This window comes from Linepithema humile, chromosome 3 (genome assembly GCF_040581485.1).
Source record: "Linepithema humile isolate Giens D197 chromosome 3, Lhum_UNIL_v1.0, whole genome shotgun sequence".
Lineage (NCBI taxonomy): Eukaryota > Metazoa > Arthropoda > Insecta > Hymenoptera > Formicidae > Linepithema > Linepithema humile.
This window is the reverse complement of record NC_090130.1, coordinates 15,712,214-15,734,938: the sequence shown is the minus strand read 5'-3', so window position 1 is coordinate 15,734,938 and position 22,725 is coordinate 15,712,214. Positions and strand designations below refer to the sequence as shown.

The window sequence follows — 22,725 nt, the reverse complement described above, 5'->3', positions numbered from 1 at the left end:
GGTCATCAGGGGCGTAAAAATCGAAACAAGTAATCAATAGATGTATGCGACGTGTGAAGAAGCCAGGATTTTCCTACCAAGTTTTCGAAATTGTGATGTATCAGAGCGATTTCGCGTAAACGATGGAAAAAAACGCATCTTACATGCATTTGAAAAAAATCTCAGCAATAGCGTACACCATACGCTTGTGCGTTTGCTTTTTTTCAATCCGCGTTGTATCATTACACTTGTATCACTATCAATGAGTGCAACAGTTTCTTCCGAAAGATCAAGAAGGTGCATCTACTTTTGTAAATGTATTTTCATAATCTTTATTTGCGATGCTTTTAGCATACATTATTTATGGGCAGAACAATCACAGAGTTCCTCGCATTGTGTTGGCGGAATTTGTATTTCCTAGACTGTATTTTATGGACACACACGGCCACTTTTAAACTAAACAGCGCGTTCAATTCTAAAAAATTGTTATTGTGACAAGAAAAAAATTGATACACTGTTTGCAAAAGCGCATTTTAATATTGTTGGTCGGTTAATGTCTAGATAGAAATAATCGGGAATAGAGTGATAAGTAATATGTTAAGAAATTTTTCTCCCGCGGCTGTGTCCGTCGGCGAATTTCAGATCGGTTCATACTTCCTTCCGTCCACATTAATGGACAAATTTACGCAGAGTTCCTATAAAATAAGTTGCCAATATTCCTCGAAAACATTCTGCATTTATGAGTAAAATTAATTTATCAGCATAATGAAGTTCCTACGCATTATTCGTGTCAGGCACGGCGAATATTAAGCGCACTTTTTCCGGAAAAATGGATAGATCGATGTGGCCCAATCACTTGACCGGCATGGTCGCCAGATCTTAATATTCTTGATTATGTTGTACGGAGTCATGTTAAGAATTTGATAGAACATCGGCGTGACAGTACAAAAGATGAAGTACGCGAAGCAATACTCGCAGCCTTCAATATTATCATGTCGGATATGGCGCACCGTGCGACGCGCAATGTTGTACGAAGGGCAGAATTATTGTGCATTGAGTAACAAGGAAGCCAGTTCGAACAGTTTCTGCATTAAATTATGAGAGTGAATTAGGTCTACAGGAGAATTGCTTTAAAAAAAAACGCACCTGGCTATTTACCGTAAGTTGGTGTGAAAATGAATAGCGCTACATTTCCTTTACATAAAATAATTTTACTTAAATTAATAAAACAAAATAAATAATGATAAAAAATGATAATTATAAAAATGGTAAAAAAACATTTTAGAAAAATAAAAAGACGCGAGAAAATTATCGATCGGGCTAGCCTCATCTGCCTCTACCCGCTTGCCGCACATGTATTGCCCCTCTCTCTCACCATACATTGTTATTTTTCGTTGCCGTGCGATCGTCGTTGCTGTCACGCCTACAGCGTTGAGCTTACGGTCTAGCCGCGCACAACGCGCGATTATTCGTCAATCCTTTTTAATTAATATCTCTATTATTATTGCGAATATTGCAAAATGGTAAAGGACTTTTATGTTCAGTTTTCCGTGCTCTACCCGCTCTTGAGCGTTGGCACGGACATTATGAAACACCCTGTATATAGAATTTTATATATACCGGGTGTTTCAGACCACCCGTACACCCCATTTAAAAACGAGGGAAGTGGTTATTTTAAAAAATGTTTTAGACAAAAGTTGTTGGTGATCAAGTAATGCATTACATGCGATTGACCTTGAATGGCATCGTGAGTCAAGGTCATGTCAAGGTCGACTTGAATTTTTAAAATAGAAACTTTTACTTTTTATTTCATATTCTTCTAGCTGACGTCAAGGTGTTTTCGAAACACTGGTTACAAACCCTTTTTAGTTGAGATCTTTCTGAGTTATGAGACTTCAAAATTTAAGTACCGCCAGCGTTAGCATTACCCAAGATGTACCGCGTGGAGATCGCACGGTCGGATTTACATGTCTTCGGGGAGTTTGATGAAAGTAAGTCCCCTTGTCCATGTAAATCCGACCGTGCGACCTCCACGCGGTACATCTTAGGTAATGCTAACGCCGGCGGTATTTTTTTGAAGTCTTATAACTCAGGAATATCTAAATTAAAAAGAGTTTGTAACCAGTGTTTCAAAAACGCCTTGACGTCAGCTACAAGAATATAAAATAAAAAGTAAGGGTTTCCATTTAAAAAATTTAAGTCGACCTTGACATAATCTTTACAACGCCATTTAAGGTCAATCGCATATGCCCATGTAATGCATTACTTAATTACCAACAACTTTTGTCTGAAACATTTTTTAAAATAACCACTTCCCTTGTTTTTAAATGGGGTGTACGAGTGGTCTGAAACACCCGATATAAATATATAGAATATATTATTATTTAATTATACAGAGCGACCTATTTTAAATGTTTATCCAAGATAATTTATGTTTAAAAGCATCACATTTTTGAAAGAAATGTTTTAGATCATGTTTTAAAAAAGGTAAAGAAATAGATAAATTAGATTAATTTATAACAGCATTCTTTTCTCAGAGTTACTATTTCCGTCTCCTTAAAAATCATTTCTCAAGCTGAGGTCACATGACATGTAGCAGCTTGTCAAACCTTAGCAAAGTACAGCAAACCTCACAAATCACAAGCCGTAGGACCGGAGCTTGTTATTGCAAACGTGGTATGCAGTTTGAGGCTGTAATTTGTCAAGATTTGGTTAGTCATTACATGCCGTATGACTCCAGCTATACATTAACTTATCCACTAATTTGCAGACTAACTTACTTTTAACTTCAACGCTATCTTTTTTACAATCCATCCTATCATTTATAAATCGCTGCTGCGCGTGAAAAAGGTTGTAACGGTGCAGCCCACAAGCTGCATCGTTACGGCTACGGACCGTCCATCGTCCGTAGCCCACCAAGGGCGCATAAAACTTCATCAAAAACAACGGCGGTCAATCGCCGAAACGGACCCCCACATCCAACCGTTCCGAAATTCCGTTAGTGGGGGCCCGCCGCCGATGCTTGCCGATCCGAAGTCAGTCGGCCGCCAGCCGGGTATAAAAGAGGCCCGGCTGTATGCCTTTACACCAGATCAGTGTTCCGATTAGGGACCGGTTGTATGCGCATGTGCGGCAATACAGCATCAGTACAGTGTCTCATACAAGTTAAACAAGGCACCGTTACCCCCCTACATTTAAAATATTTCACAATATTTTGAAATTGATTAAAATTTTCTACTTCTTGGTTTTTTAGCTGCTGGCTCCGTAGATTCCATGCTTGTAAATAAATAAATATTACTTTATTTGTAGTCACCTAACCTTCTCATGTCAAAACGTCCCGCCATACGGTCAACACACAACATATAACGCACGGACTAAGGAATAGAGGGACGAAGCACAAGCTGTACCGGGGGAGCACGTTTGCGGCGGGGGGGGGGGGAGGCCGCCATATTCATTTAGTAATCACCACACATAGAACTCACTATTTGCGTATGTGTGAGAAATGAAAGTCAGATCCTGCGCACAATAAACAAAATAGGAAATAGAAATAGAAATAATTATTAAATATTAGAAATAAGAAATTGGAATTATTTATTTTTAAAATAAAAAGAATAGAAAAAATTAATGCATGAATTAAGAAATAAGAATTGGAACTAATTAATATATTTTATTCTCTTGTTAAATGTAAAATAATTTCTCTTTTTAATATTAAATAATTATTGCTATTTCTAATATTTTATCTACTGTATGCAGAGCCTCAGAGTAATAAAAGTTAAAGTATTTTATAAAATTTATAGTACAACAATAATAAAACCGCCTAATCTCTTTACGCTTGTCACTCGTTATGTCTAGTAGCACCACTACACGAGTGTAACCATGTCACAGACACAGAATCTCTGTGTGAGAATCGCTACATCAATATGGCGGAAAGCAGTCCCCCCCGCACGCTTGAATTACCATCCCCTCTCGCCTAAACTAGGACTTTAGACTCAGTCCCTCTATTCCTTAGTCCGTGATATAACGGCACTGGATCTCCATTACCGCACATGCGCAGAGCTGCACATGCGCATACAACCGGTCCCTAATCGGAACACTGCACCAGATCCTGTTCGCTGCTAGACAGCGAACATCACTCTACGAGCGTTCTCGTAGTCCGACCGAGCGTACTCGGCTTCTATGCCTTTTCCAGCACACGAGTGTTCTCGTGTACCGCCGAGCGTCCTCGGTATTCTTGCCTCAGCATACGAGTGTACTCGTATACCCGCCGAGCGCACTCGGCTTCTCTAGGCACCGATCTTCGTGCAACGGGCATTCCCGTGCACCTAGCCGGATTGCCGTTCTATTTCCGCCTTCGTACGAGCGTTCTCGTACTCCCGCCGAGCGTAATCGGCTTCCTGATCCATATATCGCGTTTCTTCGCCGGGACTTCGAATCGTAATCCTTCCGGCAGGCAAATCGCGTCGACCAATCCGCGCCGCCGAGCAGTCCGTATCGATCTATTATCGAACGGACTCACGACACTCTACGAACGCACTCACCGACAGGCGCTCCGTCGTGTGCCAACTATTACTCAATCACACAGCGCTTGCGCCGATCGTTCCGCCGATCGCACTAAGACGCCTCACGTCACACTTTATCATATTTCGCCGTTGCTTTTATAATCATTTCGCCGTTGCTTTTATAATCATTTCGCCGTTGCTTTTATAATTATTTCACCGTTGCTTTTATACTTATTTCACGCTGCTTTTATACTAATTTCACCGTTGCTTTTATACTTATTTCGCCGATACTTTTGTACTTATTTTGCCGTCGCTTTTATATTCAATTCGCCGCATCTTATATTCATCGCAATCATACATCTCATTTATACAAGTCTCGCTACATACATTTATCGCAATCATACATCGCATGTACACACAGTCATCAGACTCATTATTTAAATAAACACATTTTCTTATTTATTATTTAACATTCACGTGCATTCTTTCTGACGTACGCCCCAACCGAACGAACCCGGATTCCGGCGAGCTATACCGCTTCCGAAAAAGCTCACACGGTTTCAAGGTATTAAGTAAAAAATAATAGATTTCAGAAAACTTGCCAGAAAATAAATCTGGCTTTAAATTATCGATAGTTCGGTTCAACTTTCTGTTGAAAATGTAGTTGATTATTAATATAACAATGTTGAACAAAAGATGAACCCCTAAATAAAGTCAAAAAAATTGTGCAAAAGTGACTTTTAATTGACTTATTTCTCTTTTAACTGAAAAAGTGAAAACTAATGCATTTATAATATCTTCAGTAATTGAACTGATTTGACTTATCTCTTTTTATATATGCAAAATTGAAAGTTTTTAGGTTTTAAATACTTAATCCCGTTTTTACAAAATTATGACTTATCACCTTTTTCATCCTCGAAAGCTTACTCGCGCGCGCGCGCGTGTGTGTGTGTGTGTTTGTGTGTATCTGGTGGATACAAAAAATGTCTTCCAATTTCCAAACAAAGATTGTAAGATCAAAAATAAAGAAATTTAATATTAGTTTAACTTATTGTTAGGTTAAAAGTTAGTTAAAAATTACTTTAAATTTTTTTAAATAAAAATATCTGTATTTTATTGCAAATTATTATAGTTGATATCAAGACAAATCAAGAATAAATGTTAAAAATGTCCCGATGTCAATTATAATAATTTTCGTTTCATGGCGCCCTTAGTATATAAATATTTTTTGTCAGAGTCGGAAAATACTGAATAATTGCGTTTAATACTCAAAATTGTAAATTGGTTAACTCATTTTCTATGAGAAAAATTTTGAATTGTTTTTAAAGTTATTTGAAAATAACAATAATTAATTGTTTACTGATGAATATATGTGGGATATAAAATGATAAAAGAATGTTTATTGAACAAAAAGGTTAGGGATAGAGATAACGTCCGCTTCAGCACTTCTTTTCTATCTGACAACTACGTGGTTAATGATGTGCCGCGCCGCTCTTGGCAAAATAAAAACAAAACGCGTATACAATTCGCTACTAAAGGCGGACACGCATAAAATATTTATCTTAAGTCTAGGGGAATCGCTACTACATATATTATATTTTACATTAAAAATGTAAGAAAAGACATAACCCAGACAACAGGTAAATCTTAAAAACATTTGAAAAGCGTTTAAAAGACGGTTCTTTTTTACGTCTTTTGAATGTCTTACAAAGGAATCGTAATAAGCGTCCGCCGCTGATTTAATTCTCCTTGAAATATGTTGTAAAACATACAATTTTAAGTGACATGTATTTTTTTATACGAGTTATTTTTTAGGTTTAGGGAGTGATACATCCTTTTGAAAAAAAAAACGGATTTTTTCTCTCTATGTGAATATCATGAAAGTAGGAAGAAATATAAAAAATGTTTTGAATAAAAGTTTCATAATATTTTATGAGCTTTAAAACCGCGCAGCTGGAATTTTACAAAATGTAATATTTTTTTAATTATCCCAATTCCTTATTATTATTTTTACGAATTTTAATATTTTTGTAATGACAAAAGTTGTAGTATTTTTTACGCTAAATTCAACTATATATGTATATGATTTTATTATGTTTCAAAATCGCATCTTTTTGTCAATGCCGCATTATATACGTCGCGCTGCATGACGCATCGTTTATGCCGCGTTTGTGTTGTGCGATAGTTGATAAATAAGAATAAAAATTATATGTCATTGTATTTGAAGAAAAACAAAGAACTTCTTCTAATCAAAGAACAAAGTAAACTAAAGTTGTTACTAAGGTATCTCTTCTACAATACATCCTTATAAATAATTGCCACATTTCGGGCACAGCGCGTTGTCATATGCAAGTCAGCTATCAGTGTATATTACACTTTGAAGTTCCGCTTATTATATGTATAGACTACAGAAAAATAATATATAAAACAGTGAATAATAAATAAATCAATCTATTAAATTAACAATATCCATTCCACCTTCTACACTTTTGGTCTGACTTGGTTGAATTCCAATATAAAATTGCATAAAATTTACTCTTTTTAAATAATTTTAACATACTACGATACATACTACATATTATTATATACAACTATATTATATACATTATGTACTATTGGAGACTACGATACTTATAATAACAATTCAATTTATTTAACAAAGATTATTTTTGTATAATAATATATACATATAAAATGTGAGTATTATTTTACATATAACTGTTGGGCTTTATTACTTTTACAAGATACGTTATTCAAAATACCTTAATTACATATACACAGTGAGCGACAAAAGTTCTGGAACGGCCAATTATCTCAGAAAATAATGATTTATTGAAAAAATGTTTCAAATAAAAAGAGTAGGGTTTAAAAAAATCTATTACCTGATGATATTTATTTGACCTTAAGATGATCTTGAATAGTCTAATCAAGTTCAACATAAAAATGTTAAACGGAAACCCCCACTTTTTATTACACATTCTTGTAGCTGAAGTCGAGACGTTTTCAAAACACTATAATGAAATATTTTTTCATTAAGCACTTTTCGAGTTATAAGACTTGAAAGTTACAGTACCGCCGGCATTAGAATTACCCAACACACACACACACACACACACACGCGCGCGAGGTATAAATCCGATTGGGCAACCTTCACGTGGTACACCTTGGATAATGCTAATGCCCAAATGTGGTACTATAACTTTGAAGTCTTATAACTCGAAAAATGCTTCATAAAAGAGTATCTTATTCTAGTGATCTGAAAACGTCTTAATTTCAGTTACAAGAATATGTAATAAAAAATGGGGGTTCCCATTTAAGATTTTTATGTTTACCTTGACCGGGCTCTTCAAGGTTATTCCAAGATCAAATAAATATTATCAGGTAATAGATTTTTTAAAACCTACTGTTTTTGTTTCAAACATTTTTCCAATAAATCAATATTTTCTGAGATAATTGACCGTTCCGGAACTTTTGCCACTCACTGTATATGTGTGTGTATATATTCATATAAATACAATACCCAATAAACATTAGGACATTCTATGTACGTCCTATGTATATACATATATGTATATTGTATATTCTATGTATATACAAAGAATGTGAAAAGTATATAAAGCGTATATCCTATGTATGTGAAATAATTACTACATGTATGTACATAGGATATCTATAGTACATACGTAGATATATTCCAAAGATATGCAGTGTACATTCGTGGTATATACATGTGGTGTATTCCGAGGATGTGCAGTGCACGTTCGCAGTATGTACATAAAATATATTCCGAGGATGTGCAATACACATTCGTGGCATGTACGTGAGGTAAATTCTATGTATGTACATAGTATATACAGTACGTTCCTTAATAATAAACAATTTTCATTTATTCGGATATTTATTTACCCAATTTTTGAACAATTAGTTTATCTAAATTCCCTGTGTTGGAATTCAGATATTAAACTGATAGAAAAAGTTATTACATTTTCAAATTGAAAACTTCAATATTATTACCCGCCTTTTGCAAGTTTTATATAGTTTTCATGATTAAAACTTAAATACGAGATAGATAGCGCATAATGCGTCACATAGCGGCAAGCGAACGAACTAATGACTGATTCTATGTATATCCATACGATATCCTATGTATATCCATAAATGTACCTACATCAGCGTATATCGTATGTATGTACGTTACATGTATTATATACACATGGAATGTACACGAGGTATATTCTATGTATGTACAGACAGCGATCTCGTTCAAATATGCATTCTATGTATTAGGTACCGCGGAAAGTTCGTGTCGTTTTTCTAAGAGATGTCGTTCATCGGAAAAAACGACACGAACTTTCCGCGGTACCTAATATATCCATAAATGTACCTACATCAACGTATATCGTATATATGTATATTACATGCAGAGTTGGGAAGTAACGCGTTACTTGTAACGCCGTTACCGTTACAATTACTTTTTTTCGGTAACTGTAACGGTAACGGCGTCACAAATTTTTTTTGTAACAAAAAAAGTAACTTTGTTACATTTTTCGGTAACGAGTAACGAATTTAACAGTTATTTTTATCGTTACATTTTTCAAATTTACTCTATATATTTATGAATTTATAGAAAAACTAACAATAAGAAAACTTTTTAATTTATATTTACAGCATCTAAAAATTTTTAAGAAAGCTGGTTTACAACTTATTTAAAAAATTTTTCTTATTTAAAATATCTTATTATCAAAATTATTACTTTTATTATATATTATTAAAATTATTACACTTTATATTAATAGCGATATCATTATTAAAATTATATCATTTTTGTTACTTTAATGAAAAATAATGTTTAAAAATTTTTAATGTTTACTGTAAATTTGTAGTGTTTAATTTAATCATCCTCGGAATACACCCATGTATATACCACGTATTAGAAAAATTGTACATAAAATTTGTATTATATATAAAAAAAGTAACGGAAATTGTAACTCTTCGTTACTTTTTGAGTAACGGCAACGGTAACGAGTTTCTTTTTAAAATTGGTAACGAGTAACGATAACGAGTTACTTTTTAGAAAAAAGAACGGTAACGGTAACGAGTTACTTTTATAAAGTAACTTTTCCAACCTTGGTTACATGTATATACATGGAATGTACACGAGGTATATTCTATGTATATACAGGCAGCGATCTCGTTCGAATATACATTCTATGTATATCTATAAGATATCTTATGTATATCCACAAATGTATCTACATCACCGTATATCATATGCATTTACATAGTATATACAGTACATTTTTTTCACATTATGGATATTTCATGTATATACATAGGATATCGAATGTTCACTGGGTAGTTAATATATTTTCTGCAATGCTACAATAAGATGTTACAATAAAATATCACAAATATAGTAAATATCAATATATCACAATATCAATATTACAAGTATAGTAAAATATAGTATTTAAACAAATTTATTATTTCCAAAAATTCTTATGCGTTTTTATTAATCATTTTTATTAATTAAACTCTTATAATAATTATATGATTTTTGTTATCTTAAATTCTAAAAGAAATTTAAACAACATTATACTAAAGAAAAATAAATTTAAAAAATTAAGACACAATTAAAATTTTTAAAAATTTTCCTGTTTTTTTAAAAACGTGAAAAAACGTTTCTTAAATTATAGTTTTGAAAATGTTTTTATCGAGTGGTTTCAAAAACGTTTCTTATTGATGCTTGACGGTTAAACAACATTAGATGCATTTAGGAAACGTATATGAAATGAACATGTGCTACCTGGGAATACTAAAGATGATCCAGAAAAAAGAACAAAAAATATTTTACTATCCCCTTTGTGAGATCTGTCTCCGAAAGGTTTTCCTACATGGCTAAGAAATATGATTTTCAACTGTCCTTTTCTTGTACCAACAACTTAAAACAATTTATCAGAAATCACAGAGACAAATTAGACATTTTGGCTCATATAAATTTTTTGTATTGAAGATGGTCATAACATGATCGAAACGTTTACTTTGTAATCAACTTTATTTACAAGACTAAAGAAAATAAGCTACCAACACTTTGCTTTGGCTCTCCATCCCCATTTATTTATTGCTAGTTATTTATTGTGTAATTATTTTGTATACGAGTCTTTATACACAACGTTTATTATACCATAAAACCTTTCTTCGAAACATTTTTTTATATCTCTTTTTGTTTTCATAATATTCACATAAAAAGAAAAAAATCCGTTTTTTTTCAAAAGGATTACCCCCTGAATCTCAAAAGGCATGCATAAAAAAATACGTGTTACCTAAAATTGTATGTTTTACAATATATTTCAAGGAGAATCTAGTCGGTGACAGACACTTGTGACGGTTTCCTTGTCAGATGTCTTTAAGATTTGCGTTTTGTCTGGGAATGTAGTAACATTATGAAAAATTTTTCCTTAACAATATATTTAGTTTTTATCATAGTATTTTATTTATATTTTTTATTGTATATTATTTATATTTTTTTATTGTTATGCGGTATAATACATATTTATATGTATGAAAATATATCTACATCGATCTTTTAATTATTTTGTATTCAATTAATGTTGAAACTATAACACTAGTTGGATAGAGTGATTCGTGATGTGCCTGTTAGATATCGCTTCCTATCATTGTGACTGTGCATCAGCGCATTGAATTAAAATTGCTTGAAATTATTACAATTGTCGAATATTCCGCTGCGCTTCTGGGAGCTAACCGCGGCATAGACTTATATCCATAGACCACACGTCTTGTGAGAGGAACTGATACAGATATTAGAAAGAGAGAGTAATAGCGTAAGTCATTGTGTCTCTTTCCAACACGTCACAATAACCATTTGTTGGAGGGGGAGGGGGGGAGACGTAGTAGTTTATACCTATAATGGCGGCTCGTGTATACAGGGTGTTTCATAATATTTGTGCCTGAATAAAAACTGAATAAAAAAGTCCTTTACTATTTTGCAATTTTTGCAATAATAATTGAGGTATTAATTAAAAAAGATTGACGAATAATCGCGCGTTGCGCGCGGCTAGATCGTGGGCTGTACGCTCTAGGCATGACAATAACGAGGATCGCATGGCAACAAAAAATAACAACACGTGTTACTCTTGCTACCGCCACGCGTCAGTTCACCGCACTCTACCCGCACACGAGCGTTGACACGGATATTATGAAACACCCTGTATGGGCAAAGCACGGAATAGAGGAACGGAGCACAGGCTCTAGAAGGGAACACGTTCGCGGGAGGGGAGAAGGGTTCATATTTGTTTCTCAGTCACACGCAAAGAACTCATACTTGTGTACATATGAGAAATGAAAGAGAGATAAATTAATCAGAATAATAAAAGTTAAAATAAAAAGAATTTATATCTTTATGTAATCCAATATTTTTCAGCCACAATTTTTTTTTAGTTACATCTTTTGGTAATCTGTTGGCAATAAGAAATATTTATACAAATTATAATTTTAATTTCATTTCCTTTATATTTAACCTTTTTGAGTTGAGGTATCAACAAAAACAGCATTTTTTTCATATACATAAAGTTATATATTAAATAATAAGATTAATATAATTTCTTATCTATGTAGACTAATTTTTACATTTTGCTCCAATGCTTTCTGAATTTTACTTTTTTTTTCAGTATTATAATTTGTAATAGAGCATCCTGACACTATACACTTAACTATTTCGATAAAAAAAATTAATTTTTTTTATAATTCTCTCTTATGCATCTAACTTCTTCTCGTCTCATGACACCACTGAACACTACCACACAAATGTAGGAATGTCACAGATTGGTGTCTCTGTGTAAGATAATAAGATATAGAGTAAGATAATAAGATATAGAGTAAGATAATAAGATAATAAAAACCAATACGGCGAAAAGCAATTCCCTCCACACGTTTGAGTTAACGCCCCCTCTCGCCTAAACTAGGGCTTTAGATTTGGTCCCCCTATTCCTTAGTCCATATGGCAAAGTCGGTATATCGGTTACTTCTCCTCATTGCCAGCCAACCGTCTTCACCCCTCTCTTTGTGATGTGCAAGAGAGAGGAGAAAGAGAGAGAGAGAGAGAGAGAGAGAGAGAGAGAGAGAGAGAGAGAGAGAGAGAGAGAGAGAGCACAACTTACGAACTATCTCTGTTCTTCAATATGGGCATCAACTGGTTCGTAAGAACGCCTAGTCTATGGATATAAGTCTATAGGCAGTACTTATAATTCGTTCTTATTCCAAGATTATCTTAAGCACTGTCTTAAGACATTAATACGGCTTTCTGATTGGTTCATAGCATCTTAAAACCATACTTAAGAAGTAAATAAATATTTTAAATATAAGAACGGACTATGAATAACGCTTTATGAATCGTGGCACCTCGAAGCGCCGCGGTACATACTTTGGGAATTACTGTAATAGAATATAATTATTTTTGTTTAAAAAATTTTAATAATTTTTACCTGAATTTAAAATAAAATATTCTATATTATACATATTTATATAAAATTTATACAAAAAATATTTATATAATAATTATATATATATATATATATATATATATATATATATATATATATATAAATTATTAATATAGTTTATTTTTATTATGTTTATTTTTACTTATTATTTTGTTATCGTTTTATGTTCCTTATTTTCTTTATTATTTATTCATTTATAAATCAGTTTGTATAAGTTTTACAATTTACATTTATTTACAAAAGTGCGATAGAATCTGTGATCTAATAACATATATTCTTTTGTTCTGTCCAGACCATTCAGCGTTCAAAAAATCCGTCATACCAATCTAATACTATTGGTTGTTGATACGCTATGTCCATGCGGCAGCAAACAATTAAGCATCGAACCTATCGAAGCACTAACGGAACCTGGAGCGTGTATAGCGCGGAGAGAACGTTTGTATCGACGAAGACCACCAAAATGCATAAATTACCACCCTGAGGAAATGGAAATCAAGTTTTGCGGCAACGCTGACCGACTCTTCAGTTCAACTTTCTCGTCGTTAAATTTCATGGTTTTCTTATCAATTGTTACAGTGTGGTTTGCGTGACTCTATCGGGATTAATTAATTACGCATACACACACAGAACAGTATACACGCACACATACATATGCATGCACACATTCACGTTTACAAAATACTTTTTGAACATGGATTTGTTTGTTTCTATGAAACAGATATAAAGAAGAGAAAATAAAAAAAGAAAAGGAACTCGTATTAAGTTCGCGAATCATCGCTACTGCACGAAGGTAGTGAAATGCGTGTATATGCATGCGCGCGCGCACGTGTACGTGTGTAAAAAAGAAAAAGTGTGTGGTATATGTATATGCGCGCGCGCACTGTACATATTTACACGCATGCGTATGTGTGTATATTCATCGCATATACATATATATATCATATATATATATATATATATATATATATATAGATGTCGCAGCCTTTTTGCAATAAGGCTAGCTTTTATGCAAAACGACGCCTTTTTGCGAAAACATTGATGACGTTCTGCAAACAGACTAACGAAACATCTAGCCTTTTTGCGCAAAACTTTAAATCATGGTAGTAACTAGTACATAAAAGCCAATATTAAAAAATCAACTTTGTTATTGTTTATTATTAAATATATATATATATTTTTTGTTATTATTATTTGTGTCTTGTTAACCAATAAGGCTGATATTAATTAGCCTTTTTGCAAAAAGTCTCAAGTGCGTCAGCCTAATTGAAAAATGATCAATGTTTTCGCAAAAAGTCACCGGTTTACATAAAAGCTAGCCTTATTACAAAAAGGCTAATTTCACAAAAAGGCTGCGACATATATATATATATATATATCTATGTTACAATATACAATATACAACGGTAAATTCTGTTATATGAAAGAGTCCTAAATATTTATGCGTGTAATCTCTCACACGTACGTCGAAATTAGTCTACGATATTGGACTAAAGCAATAAGTGCATGTAAGTACCCCATATAATATGACGATCCTTAAGAAAGAACAAAATTTGAATAACGATTATTCGATACCGATGGATGAAGAAAAGACATTCGCTAGCATTTTACGCTATCATAGCAAATTTTTCAGTTAATAAAATTAAAACTATAAAACTTAAATATTAAGTAAAGATTAAATTTGAATAACTGATTGATTGGTACCGCACGAAGAAAAGAGGTTAATTTCACTATATATAATAAAACTAATTAATGCCTATGTATCGCTAGAACATTGAGCTCTATAACTAGTTCCATACTAGAGTGAGCCTTGAAGTAGTGGAGTTGATTTCACTGTAGAAAGAGAGTTTAATATTGCCGGGGGGTATCTGTCTCATCCCCACCATACATGGTGACAATGTGGAAAGAGAACAGACATTCCCCGGCCATTATTGCTCTCCTTGTACCAAAAACTACACATTGACTCTTATGAGAAGACTCTCTCCAGTATGTTATATAGCTCAATGCGCTAAAACGACAATTTTGTTGCATATGCATCTGACAGATTATTTTCTTTTCACAGTAAATGTTTTTAAAATTTTCTCTGCGAAATGCATTTTATTTCACAAATAAAAGAAATTTGATTGTATTATTAAATAATTATTATGGTGAGCAAAGTTTGCTATTACATTAAATGTGTCATAGAGGCGAATTGTTGCGATAGCAAAGTTCTTTTTTTCTTTATAGACAATTGATGAACCATCACTAATTATCTATTGGATCAAGCAATCCAATCTCAGATAACAATCGAAGAAACCTAATTTTTTTGAATTATGTTGCTATTGTTGCCGAACTCAATCAAAATTTTTTGGAATTAAGACTTATTATGAAACTATTTATACTTTTGATTTTTTTGGAATTAAGACTTATTATGGAACTATTTATACTTTTGATTTCCGATCAGAAACGCGAGTTTTTGATTTTATTATTAACGATTTTATTATTAAGTTACTATAAATCGTTTTGGAATCGATCTACTATCACTATGATGAAAAAAAGCCATTTACTTTTGTTACGGTGTACTACAAAATTACATTTTGACTAAAATTAAGTATGTATGGAATATATCATCAATTATAAGTACAGTAAAATATACTTTTAGCAATTTGCGACTTGCATTAAGAAGTCCTTTTCTCCATATATGTGGCAGTCAATCATAAGTAGCGCATTAGTATTTTTTTTACTATTTTAAATAAGTAGTAATATTTATGATAGGTATGTTGAAACTTTTAAAAAGAAATTATATCTGAATTCAAAATTGCAAACATTAAACGTAATTTTACGATGCTCCAACATTTTTGTTCGATATCTTTAAAATCAGCAAACTTTGATATATATTTATATAAACATTTCTGTACATTCTTATTCCATGAAGATATTTACAGAGATATCTTATTATTATTTATATACACATTTATCATTCAAAATATAATTCTGCTGTAAGGATTCATACTAAAATTAAAGTTGTGTAATTTTGGAACGATTTAGTAAAATATTTTGCATAAATGTATATTTAATCTTTTAGATATTACGCGCCATGCATATAGCTATAGCTTTCTTCTAAGCGACTTTTTGGGACAAAACACCACTATAGTGGTTTTTTTCTTTACATTTAAAAACCTTCTTACCAGGGACTCGGATTAATATGATATTTCGATTAGGTTTATGGATACGGCCCAATAAAATATTTAATAACTGTTCCAGTTTCGGTTTTTTAGTTGATAAAAAAGAACCGAAATCCTTTAAATAATGATTTTTTTCGGTTCCAATTACGGTTTTTCTAAAATTCTTATTAACACAATTAATTTAAATTTAAATTAATATTTGGGAAAGCTATTATATTTGAGTGAAATATTCTATACATAATTTATAAATCAAAAACAAAAATTTAGGAAATAAATATATGCATTAGAAACGGACACAAAACGTTTAGTGTGATTAATTTATCAAGAGTATACAAGAGAAATACGCGACAAAAGTGCATGCGTACAATTTATAAATGCGTTAAATGACAAATTTTTATAATGGACAATGCAATTAGAGAGACAGAGAGAGAGAGAGAGAGAGAGAGAGAGAGAGAGGGAGAGAGAGAGAGAGAGAGAGAGAGAGAGAGAGAGAGAGAGAGAGAGAGAGAGAGAGAGAGAGAGAGAGAGAGAGAGAGAGAGGGAGAGAGAGAGGAAGGAGAGAGAGAGAGAATTAATACACTAAAAGTAGCTATAGAAAGAATGATAATAATTAGGGTTCTACAGGAAAATAGTTTTTTTTTTATATAAAAATGGCTTTAAACAATAAAAAAATAATAGTAAAAGTTAATTAATAATACTGTTCAAGTATAATTTTTTATTTACGTTATAAGATATTATATTGCATTGCCAAAATTTGATACACACATAAAACATAATTTATTACATTTTAACATAAGTTATAATTTTAACATAAATGTAATCTATTTTTTAACAATAATAAATTTTTTTAGAAATATTAAATGTAAAACTTAATTTATAAATATAAAAAATTTTTTGATATTATTTAATGTAAAATCTGTTTTATAATTATTTTTCTGATTTAAAAAAAAAACAAAATTTACAGTTTTATTTCATCAAAATAATATTTTGCGAGAAAAATTAGAACTTCATCAATACTCATTTTTCATTTTTGTTTTATATCTTGTTCCATTTCATGTACAATAGTTTAAAGTAAAACTTAAGCAGTAAGCAAATTAGTCAATCATCGTCGAATTTTCTTGAGAACATATGACTGTAATTAGTCAATTTATTTACTGTCGAAATCTTATTACAGTAGAACCTCGATTATCCGAGGTAATGTGGGAGGAGCATACCTCGGATAACCGAAATCTCGAATAATACGGAAAATAGATACATACAAAGGCTGTTTTAACTTTTATATATGTATGTTTTTTTTATGTATTTGAAAACATAACTTTATTAAATATTATTAGATAAAAATATAAAATATAAGAGTCAATTGACGAATGCACATTATTCTTTGTTGCAAACATGCGTTATTGGTTTAACAAAGTCAATAATACGAGACTGCTTTAATTTGCTCATGTGTTTTTTAGCTGCAATATCTCTCCATCTTTTTATTAATAAGAGATCACTTGTAATAGCTTCTGATTGTTCCTCAACATATTTAAGAGCTAGTTCAAGAGCGTTTAATCCTTCTTCATGACTGATGTGCTGACTTTCTTCCATTTCGGCATCTCCAATTTCATCTGCGATTTCTTCTCCAGAATTAACGAGTTGGCAAATTTCATCGTCAGTAAACTCATGTTCACAATCGTCACCATTAGCCCATTCATCAGTATTGTTCTTCTCGACGTTTGCACAACCAGGGATTTGCTCTATCATGCTATGCAAATCTACATTGTCTGGAACTTAATTGCTTTGGCTATCAGAATCCAGAATTTTTGCCCATGATTTCTCTATTGTGGATCTTTGGATAGCATCCCAAGCTTGAGCTAATCAGTAAATCACATTTTTCATGTTTATTGCAAGCAAGCATTCCTTAAATGTCTTGTTGTCACTGCTATTTTCTAGGAGTGTTTGAAGTAAGAAACGCCGGTAATGACATTTGAGTGTTTCTAGTACTCCTTGATCCATTGGTTGTGCAATGGAAGTCACATTTGGTGGAAAAAATTTTACAATGATGTTTCCACTTTTTACAATTGACTCATTTGGGTGAGATGGAGCATTGTCGAGTAAAAGAATCGCTTTTCTGGAAAGACCATTTTTTTCAAAAATTTTTTAATTGAAGATACAAGTTCATCAAAAAACCATTTTTGAAAAAGATTGATACTCATCCAAGCACTCTTCTGATGAGCGTAGTACACTGATAAAGCATTAGGTTTTATGTGTCTAATCGCTCTAGATTTGGCTGATTTTCCAATACACATCAATAGAAGTTTATGTGTTCCCGATGCATTGCTACACGCTAAAATAGTAACTCTTTCTTTATTTTTTTTATATGCCGGAGCAGTTGATTCTTCTCTTGCGGCCAATGTTTTGAAAGGCATCATTTTATAATTTATGCCAGTCTTATTGCAATTGTAAATTTGATCTCTCGTGTAACCTTCTTCTGTAACAAATTTATTGAATTCTTCTTTAAACTGATTTATTTTACTTCTATCAGCTGATAATTTTTTGCCACAGATATTTAACTGACGAATGCCGTGCCTCTTTTTCCACCTATCTAACCATCCATTGCTTGCAGTAAAAGTCTCATTTTCGTCAGGAAACTGTTTCGCAAGCGTTATAGCCTTTTGCTGTAAAATTGGGCCTGGAGAGAAGAAAGGGAAAGAAGGATAATTTCTGCAAGTCTATTTGCACAGTATTGTATGGAACAGAAATTCGCGAATTCCCATCATCAAACATTGATTCAAAACTATAAATTATAATTATATAATAGTATAAAGCATACCTGATATGGGTAGTCCCTTTTCTCTCAGTTGAGTGAATCATAAGAATAAAGCTCTGTCTATTTTATCATATTCTGCAGTTTTCATTGTTTTACGATTTGTCATTGCACTGCATGATTTAGTTGCAAATATTTCCAAATCGGCTCGCTTTCGATGCCAATCGCCTACGGTAGTCTCTCCAACTCCTAAATTAGCCGCGACTTTTCGGATAATTTCGCCACTATCCAATCTTTTTATTGCTTTTAATTTCTGCATTACACTCACTACAATCTTTTTCTGTTTCTGAGCCATCACAATTCTAATCTTGGAGAACTGCTGTATTTAGTTTGCAACACCGTAATAAGCTTGTACAAGTTTACGCATGTTGAAACAAAATAGCAACAACGAACTACATATATACTTCGCGCGCCTACATGGCTTCGTTCCGTATTATCCGAGCAACCGCCTCGGTTAATACGAAGTGTTCGGATGAATTCGGTGCCTCGGATTACGCGGAACGTCGGTTGATCGAAGGTCGGATAAACGAGGTTCTACTATACTTACGTTTTTTATGTGTTATGGCCCTTATAATGTGAATGCATTGCAAAAACCATTATAAATAATGTAACGTAAAGAAGAAAGGAAAACGATATAAACAAATAAAAAATTTAACAAATAAGAGCAATAAAATATAGAATAAAAAAAAAAACCGAAAAGAACAATAAAAAACGAAAATAATTTTACTGATCTGGTTTCGATTCCGGTATTATAATCTACGAAATTTCGCTTCGGTTCCAGTTTCGGTTTGATCAAAACAAACGATTACGGTTATCGGTTCCGATTCCGGTCCGATTCAAGTCCCTGCTTCTTACATTTAAACTTGATGTCTCGTTATTGTAAGACAAGAATTTCTTGTTTTTGTATGTTTGTACAGTTGGCAGCATCGGAAATTATACATTCGGATACCGTCATCACTTTTATTGGAATAAATGCTTTTGAAAAGAAGTAGGAGCATTCGAATGGATAGCTTTCGATACTCTTAACTATATACAGGGTGATTCAAAATAACCGTATGTCCTTAAAGGGGCATATTCCTGAGCGTATTTTGAGACAACTTTTCCTTTGGCAAAAGTTTGTGCAAAGCTTAATTTTCAAGTTATAAAAGAAAATAGTTAGCGTATCGTGAGTCGAGTACCTACAAGAAACAAGCAGAGGCGTCGCAACTCACCGTTACACGCGAGTGTTTACGTGAGGCGCCTGCTACAATCAGCTGACACTCACGATACACAAATACATATACGCATCTCTCTCTCTCTCTCTCTCTCTCTCTCTCTCTCTCTCTCTCTCTCTCTCTCTCTCTCTCTCTCTCTCTCTCTCTCTCTCTCTCTCTCTCTCTCTCTCTCTCTCTCTCTCTCTCTCTCTCTCTCTCTCTCTCTCTCTCTCTCTCTCTCTCTCTCTCTCTCTCTCTCTCTCTCTCTCTCTCTCTCTCTCTCTCTCTCTCTCTCTCTCTCTCTCTCTCTCTCTCTCTCTCTCTCTCTCTCTCTCTCTCTCTCTCTCTCTCTCTCTCTCTCTCTCTCTCTCTCTCTCTCTCTCTCTCTCTCTCTCTCTCTCTCTCTCTCTCTCTCTCTCTCTCTCTCTCTCTCTCTCTCTCTCTCTCTCTCTCTCTCTCTCCCCCTCTCTCTCTCTTTTCCTCTCTTTCTCTCTCTCTCTCTCTCTCTCTCTCTCTTCCGCGATGAGACAGATCCATATCGAATAAAAGTTTTTCCACTTTCTTATGGTTCACGTTTCATGTTTCAAAACACAACACATTCACATACTCTGTTCACTCACTTCATCGATAAAACGAGAAATTTATTTAATGATCACTACTAATCACTCGGTGCGTGAAAATTACTCGAAAAAGAAACACGTGTTTTTCTAGTAATTGTGTATCGTAAATGTTAGCTGATTGTAGCAGGCGCCTCACGTAAACACCCGTGTGTAGCGGTGAATTGCGGCGCCCCTGCTTGTTTCTTGTACTCCAGTGCTCGGAATTAGTCTGAACATTTCAGCCGATTTCCGTGGTATACGCCTCCTTTCCTCTCCTTACCGCGCGCGCCGCAGCCGCTAGGGCCAGCGCCGCCGAGCGTTAGGAGCGGCACTATCTGATTAGGTTCTTCTCCCTATTTATTAAAATTTAAAAAAATTTATTAAAATTTATTAAAAATAAATTTTTTTTTAAATTTATTAAGTGGAAATATTTCAATAGATTTCTACGTCACCCATGAGGTACTAATACTAACACGTTTTTCAAAAAGTGGTTTTTATCTACATTATTGCATCAATTGTTCATTCTCATAAAAGGCTAAGAAAATCTAATTAAGAAAATCTCTTTTACATATATATTTTTTTTTAAATTAAGAATTTATTTTTATCTTTAGTGGAATAGGTCTACGGGGGAAACCATTTAAAAAAAAACGCGTCAGCATTAGTATCTCATGGGTGACGTGGAAATCTATTGAAATATTTCCACTTAATAAATTTAAAAATAAAAAATTTATTTTTAATAAATTTTAATACATTTTTTAAAATTTTAATAAATAGGGAAAAGAACCCACTCATAATCAGATAGTGTCGCTCCTAACGCTCGGCGGCGCTGGCCCTAGCGGCTGCGGTGCGCGCGGTAAGGAGAGGAAAGGAGGCGTATACCACGGAAATCGGCTGAAATGTTCAGACTAATTCCGAGCACTGTTGTACTCAACTCACGATACGCTATTTTCTTTTATAATTTGAAAATTAAGCTCCGCACAAACTTTTGCCAAAGGAAAAGTTGTCTCAGAATACGCTCAGGAATATGTCCCTTTAAGGACATACGGTTATTTTGAATCACCTTGTATGTTGTCATTATAGTACATTTCGTGTCAGAGCTGTGTGTACACGGTAATGCAACTCTGCGTTCAGTTTAGCCGTAGCAAAAAGGTTAATATGTTTCAACAGCAATTTTTCATCATTTTGAAATATATGCCATACATAAATATTATTGTTTTTACTGAAATAAATATTAAAAGTGCTAAAGAAAAGAGAATAATGCAACATATCAGTATTAATGCAGAAAAAATTTCTTAACATTTAATAACAGCTAAAGGTGTGTTTTACTATACTATTGTAATAAATAATACAACTCATATATCTTTAATATTTTGTTTACTGATGAACTGCCGGAATTTTTCCGAACATTTCAAATATTACCAAATGTTTATAATAGAAAAGCTGATAAAAGACATATCATTATTCTGATCGGAAGCTTTGTCAAATCTTATATTAATTCCACAATCCTATTAAATGTTTCTTTTTATGTATTAGCGATCAATATCTATTTTCTTTATCAGACATATTAGATATTGTTTCAAAATAATTCATGAACATCATTTCCTTTGTTAGCCATTGATTATTTTGGAGATGCTCCTTTCCTTAAAATCTAAGTTTCTAGATGCTCCAAGCATCGGAGCATACGTTCAAGTAAAGACGGTGTTTCTCATCAGGTTTCTAAATATATCATTTTTTATATTTTATCATTTTGTAAGAAATTTATATGTAGTAAATGATTGGATTGTATAAACCTAAACTTATATTAATCAGTAATGATTTTTAACTGAAGATAATGACTTGGCGAATAAAAGATTTGAAAGCATAACAAAGCTGGCAATATTAAAAGTATCAATATTATTAGCAGCACTTTTATGAGCACTCATATTTGTAAGTGCGTTTGACGTTCTACGTTTTCATTGTTGCAAAA

General features: G+C 33.0%; 1 protein-coding gene across 7 annotated transcripts in view; it reads left to right on the top strand.

Moving 5' to 3' along the window:
• stol (stolid) overlaps nucleotides 1–19,688 on the top strand; it is a 301,015-nt gene extending 281,327 nt beyond the window's left edge. For all 7 annotated transcript variants that reach the window (XM_067351795.1, XM_067351792.1, XM_067351791.1 and 4 more), the window contains one exon: nucleotides 13,290–19,688. In XM_067351795.1, coding sequence (XP_067207896.1) covers nucleotides 13,290–13,587 — 298 coding nt within the window. In that variant the 3' untranslated portion in view covers nucleotides 13,588–19,688. The remainder of the gene's footprint in view (nucleotides 1–13,289) is intronic.
• Nucleotides 19,689–22,725: the final 3,037 nt, after the last annotated feature.